Source organism: Mixophyes fleayi, chromosome 6 (genome assembly GCF_038048845.1).
Source record: "Mixophyes fleayi isolate aMixFle1 chromosome 6, aMixFle1.hap1, whole genome shotgun sequence".
NCBI lineage: Eukaryota > Metazoa > Chordata > Amphibia > Anura > Limnodynastidae > Mixophyes > Mixophyes fleayi.
In genome coordinates, this window is record NC_134407.1 from 39,206,280 (window position 1) to 39,212,606 (window position 6,327).

The 6,327-nt window shown below is 44.0% G+C and overlaps 1 protein-coding gene across 1 annotated transcript; it reads right to left on the bottom strand.

The window, feature by feature from the left end:
- Positions 1-4,018: 4,018 nt before the first annotated feature.
- Positions 4,019-5,950, bottom strand: ADO (2-aminoethanethiol dioxygenase). The gene has a single exon (XM_075216332.1). The coding sequence runs from the start codon at positions 5,526-5,528 to the stop codon at positions 4,725-4,727; it is 804 nt and encodes a 267-aa protein (XP_075072433.1). The 5' UTR covers positions 5,529-5,950; the 3' UTR covers positions 4,019-4,724.
- Positions 5,951-6,327: the final 377 nt, after the last annotated feature.

Sequence of the window (6,327 nt, forward strand, 5' to 3'; positions counted from 1 at the left end):
CACTACATTAGGAGAGGGTGGTCACTGGAATTACCAGTGAGGAGAGGAGCATTTTCTGTGGATTTTGAAGGATAAGTGGAATTTGAGGGATGAGTGGGAGGAAGAATAGGCATTTTGGAGTAAGTGTGGTTCGCAAAGTGTTTTGGATAAGTGGAAATCACGGAGTGGGGGTCTAAGGGGTTTTTGAGGGGGTGGGGGTATGTGCCATGTGGATAAATCTGAAGGATGTCTTGAGGTACATGTGGAATTTAGTTAAGGGGCATTAGGTATATCTTTGGTTAACTATATTGTTTAAACTTACTACTGAGATTAGGACAGTGGTTCCCAAACTGTGCGCCTTGGCTCTCTGGGGTGCCTTGGGAGATCTCACAGGGGTGCCTTGGCCAGGGCCAGTTGTAAGCAAGGCGGGGGACTACTTAGTAATTATTTTGGCTTAGGGGTGCCCTGAAATTTTTTTGGGAGGGTGGCTTGAACTGAAAAAGTTTGGAATCCACTGGATTAGGATAATGAAGTTGAGAAGTGTATCAGGTTGCCCGTCAAAGCCACGGAGTCACTAGCCTGGGGCTTGTTTTCATGGCCACCTTGATATGGTGAAAACTAGACCAGCTTGTTTAGCACTGAGGGTTATCTTATTAGAAGAATAGGACCTAACTTGATCTCCACCAGCTGTGAGCCAGTGCATAAAGCAACCTCGATTATGGGTTACATGAAAATGCTCATTTTCCAACCCTTTGGGGTGTAGTCCAAGTTTCCCCATCTACAAAATAGTAACAGTTCATTAGTGTACAGACACCGAAACTATAAAGGAAGGCTCATTCCCTGTCAGACTGAAGTGCATATGCTCAGAAAACACTGCATGCAACCATTGCTGACCAAAATCACTCCAGTGCAATAGTAGATGAGCATTCCCCAATCATTTCAATCATGTCAGCATGGAAGCACTCTGAAAGCTAGTACTTTCCATGCTAGAAACACGCTAGCATTCAATGTGCACCACCACCCCTAAACTTCAGTAGCAGAAAAAGAAAAAAAAACAAGGAATAAAGTAATGTAGCAAAGACCACGTCTGTCGTAGGGGGGTAGTAAGAACTCTGGGGGGTGATTATAGAAAATATTTTTGAATGTTACCAATAGAACATTAAAGGTTTAGTTTGTTTGTTTTTTAAATCTTAAAAATGACATGTTCCCCACATAAAAACAATGATAAAATATATTACCCAACTTATAATCACCTACATAGAAGAGATCTAAGCACAAATGAAGATATTCTTGATGACACTTATTGTCTTACTACAAACAAGTCATGAAACTGATACATACATGTAATTATTCAATTAAGGTTGAAAAACAAAACACTGGTCCAAAAAGTTCAATGTTTTATACATCCTAACTATATTGATCCAGAGGAAGGTACTATAGAAACTCTCAAGGAAGTATCTAGTAATTAAAGTCACAGGGTAGGAAAAAAATAAGAATTATCTTCCCGACCTCACGCGACAGTCATATTAAACCTCTGGAACAATCAATCCAATGATTTAATATGAGTATTAGAATTATTAACACAATTTCTTATAATGAGGTACCCAATCCATTATTCAGTGAATTCCACAGTCTAACTAACCTCACAGTGAAAAATCCCTTTCTATGGTGGTAAAGAAAAGGTTGTTCTTCCAGGCTCCATTGATGCTGCTGTCACTTACTGCTGGGTGTAAAGATGTTGGTTCAAGCATTCCACTAGACAAATCTGGAACAACAGCTCCCAATCACTAACACTACATGTTTTGTGGATCTCCTCACAGTAGCACAGGTCAGTTATCCAAACCCATCTTCTATGCACCAGTGCACCTGTGAGTAGATTCTTAGGGGGGGATTCAATTGACAGCGTTACTCGTGAGAATAACATGGCCCGCGCACTATTACAGTTAGTACGGTAATGTTAACATGGATCAGCAAAAATCAGCATTGAAATTACCGTACTAACGGTAATAATGTGCACTATTACCGTTACTCACAAGTAGTGCAGTCAATTGAATTCCCTCCTTAAAGTGGCAATCCCACATCGATTCCCCCCCCCCACTTTAAAGAGCAAGAACCTTTTAAGTATGCTTGTTTTTTTGGGGGGTTTTCTTAGCGATCTTCCTACAAATCATTATCTCCTTTTTCAAAAGCGCTCTGGTTGACAAGCAAAAATGTTTGTCAAACACAGTTTGTCTGCTACACAGACAGTCTGACAGCTCTCAGCATGCCATGGGATGACAGAAAGGGAAGAAAGGGGATTTCACAGTGCAGACAGAGCTCAGAGGGGCGTTCCAGAGCATCTCTGCTCACTACACCACGTGACTGTGGTTGCCATGGTAGTCCAGAATCATAAAACATTAAGAACAGCGTGAAAAAATATATAGGATGATGAGAATTACTAACAAACCTTCTTCTAGCCTGCTACAGGGATTCATATTAATAAAACAGACCTGTATTTTTTTCATGGGGTTGCTGCTTTAAACATGTATTAGGGCTTGTACACACAGGCATTGAACAACAAAGCTAGGTAAAAGGGTAGTCAGAGCCTTGTGTTTGTCCTTTCTTTAATAGAGCGTTAGATAGATGTTCAGCAACACATATCAAGGCTTTCCTGCATCTAAGTGTATTATGTACTTAAATAACCGTTTACATAAAACGTCATTGCATTTTACCAGCTGTTAACACTTCTAAAAGCTGCATTAAACGTGGAAACGTATGCAAAGCAAAGGGAATGCTTGTAGAGAACCATCCACTTATATTCACTTTTGTGTCATCAGCGTCAAAACATGTTCAACAGTCCTTGAAAATGTGTGTTTTACAAGTTAAAATAATGTCCATGTGTATAAGGCCTTTGTAGCAGAACCACTGACCCCAATTCAATTTAACTCCCCCAACACGCTCAAAAAATTGAAAATATTTTTTTCAGAAAAAAATACATTTATATATAATTTGTGAAATATAGTAACAGAATAGAATCCAACAGGTGTTTCAATTACATTCCAGGATGATAAAATACAAGTGGAATTAATAAAAAAAAAAAAAATGGGCATTTATAAATTATATAAAGTAACATCACTAATGACAGAGATAATAAGGAAATGTATTAAATATGCAGCGGCAAAGCCCATTACCAAAGCTGACCGTTAATTTAAAAAATAAAAATGTATGTAACCCTGGATGTATAAATACTATACAGTACAGATGCAGGATAACAGCACTTATAGTAAACAACTAATTACAGATTCCTATACTTATAATTTTAAAAAAATATAGTAGTGGTCAACAATTGTGATAGATATAATTTTACAATCTGCATGAGCTATTTTTAAACGTGAAGGACTTGTTGAACGCAGTTAGCCTGTTGTGATTAACACGTACACCATCCATTATACAGCTTCCAGATCATAAACAGTGGACTTAATGAATGACAACACAAAGGAAATTTAGGTGGAATGTTACTTTTTCTTAAAAGGATATTGTCAGTCAATGGATCTTTAGAGTTAAAAACCTCTCCCCCCAAGAGAGAATTTATCCTGAGACACTTTATATTAAGAAATGAACTAATTTTGTTTTTCCTTTGTAAAACCAAAACACTCCTTTAAAACAAACAAGTTACAGGAAAAGTTCAGGAAGCAAGATACTGAATATCATAGGCATATAGTCTGTTGAAAAAAAAAAAACATTACAGTGATGCTATTTATAGTGGTCTGTCCATCACAGCTCTGACATTAAACAAAATACAGCATGTCAGTTAAAACTGCATGATCACATGTGCATACCTAGTAAACAAACATGCTTGAAAACATGGTGGTTTTTGATGCAAGGCAAATCTATGACTTTCTAGTCCCAACTTAACTAATGTTAGCAGGAAATATAGCACTTTGTATGAACTTAGCGGCAGTTTGTTTATCTTTGCGTCATCTACTACAGATGTAAACTACACACACACATTCACACACATTCAATAGAGTTCCCAATAAATTAACTAACACAGCCAGGATTCACTGCTTCAACTTTTAGTTAACACAATTTGCTCACATCATCGGGTAGAAAACAAGTTAAAATACAAGGGTTAACATGGCAGAAAAATAGGTATGGCTTCATTTAAATGCATGTTCTACTGTATTCTGGCATATCCATGCAAAGGGATATGTAAGAGGGGCAGGCTGGGAGCTTTTTGCATTATGAGCAAACTACATTGGCAGTTCAAGTCAGTAGCATTGCTCAAAATTTCCATACTTTGGCAGCACCAGGAAAAACAAAACAAAACAAAACACAACAAACACTTTAAAAGCCACTAGGCAAGACAGTTTGTGCATCTGAAAGAGAGCTACCGTATGACCTCTGACTTCATTTGCCACTTTCAAAGTCACCCTAGAAGAGGGTGACCAACAACTTGATTTTCAAAAGAGGATCTGAAGCAGCTTTACTCCCCTATCATTTTTGCAATGACTTCCAGTAGTGAGTCAACCACAGCAAAAACTTAGGAGGGGTGGGGGGCAATGACCACCCTCTGCCCATGGTGGCAGTGACAGAGGCCTGACCCTTCACCAGCATCTGTACAGGTGACTGACCATTCTCCCTTTTGGGGGGAGGGGGGTGTATAATACAGCTTCTTGGTGGAGACCTCCATTGGTGACAGGGGCCTCCCCCGGTTACAGGGGAGTTATTGGGGGTCCTGATATATCCATGGGGAGGTAGAAGGATCAGATGGACACCTTGGGCCCCGGGTAGGGCTCGCCCCCGCACCAGAAATCATCCGGCTGCGGGATTTCCAGCAGCCACACCTCCCGGGGGATAACTCCGGAGGCAGCAGCCTGGTTGGACCCGTCTCCATCGGTCCTGCCAGTCTGCTCGGAGGAGGAGGGGGCCTGCGGCAGCAGCTGGTAGTAGTGACAGTCCCGGCCGTCGTCCGGGTCATAGGGGGGAGCCAGGATGTCCAGGAAAGCTGCGGGTCCGTCCACGGCGCAGATCTGGTGCAGGTTGTCCCGGTGCGGGCTGAGCAGACAGGGCGGGCTGGTCTCTCCGTACTCCTCGGTGGAGCGTAGGACGGCCCGGAGCAGGGAGCCCCGCTGGTAGGGCGGCAGGATGGGGGGCAGCTCGCTGCCGGCGGCCCCGGGGCACGGCGGCTCCGCTTTATCCAAGCCGCTGATGCGCACCGTGCCGTACAGCACCTTGAGCATGCCGTGCATGCCCGGGTGGTCGTGCAGCGGGATGCTGGTGCCGCTCTTCAGCAGGAAGACCCCCATGCTGAAGCCGTCCGTCTCGCAGATGTGCATGTAGGTGACGGGCGGGTTGTGTGGCACGGAGATCGGGCCCTGGGAGTTCTTACGGGGCCGGATCTTCAGGTCCGAGGCTCGGATCTCACCCACCAGCTTCTTCAGCTGCGTCACGTTATCCGCGAAGCCCTTCCCGTCCACCGAGCCCAGACCACCGCCGCTGCTGCGGAACGTCAGCCGGGCCTGTCGGGCGATTTTCTGGATCAGGGTGTTCATCTCGTCCCGGGGCATCTCCCGCCTCCTCCCCTCCTCTGTCCGCGGCTCCGGTCTCTAGCGGCTCCCTGACTGCAGCGTGCACGGCGTCCGGGGCAAGGGCATCCCCAGCAGGGTGCCCGGTGTGTGTCGGTGGCCGCGGGCTCCTCGGCGTTACACCCTGGTCCTCTCTCCTACTAGCACCGTTCACAAGCTGTTTGCACGGGATCCGCCACCCATTCATGCAAACAGCAGCCACACGTCTCCCCGGCCAGCTCTCTTATATACTTCCGCGTAGCCTTATGGGGCTTGTAGTCCAGGACCAGCCTTGTTCCTAGCGTTTCCTTTACTTAGCAAATCATGTAGCCATAAATATGGTGAATCTAAAGGGAAATACACGCCTTAGAGATTACTTCCTAATAACAGGGGCCTCAAGGGGTTCATCGCTGCTCAAACGCTTCACTGGACGGATAAGAAGAACTACAATCCCCCGAATGCCCCGGGGCAGTTTCTGCCTGTGCTGCTGCTATATTATAGGTCACGTTGGGAGGGTCGTTCAAATGATTTGTGCTAAAGTCCATTGACTTTGACATTGCCTTGTTGGTTTTTTTTTATAAGAGTTGAGCTGCAGTGTCATGCACGAAACGTTTATTTCTGGAGTGGTGTCCTGTGTAATGTTACATAGGCTGTGCTGTAAAACGGCCTTGCATTTACAGCTAGTGTACAATCTTGGCAGGAAATTGGTAAACTTATCCCCCGGGGTGCTGTTAAACTTTTGCAAGCAAAATTTGTAACGTGTGAGCTTTCCTCTTACAGATCAGTAGTTTCCAGTGTTTAC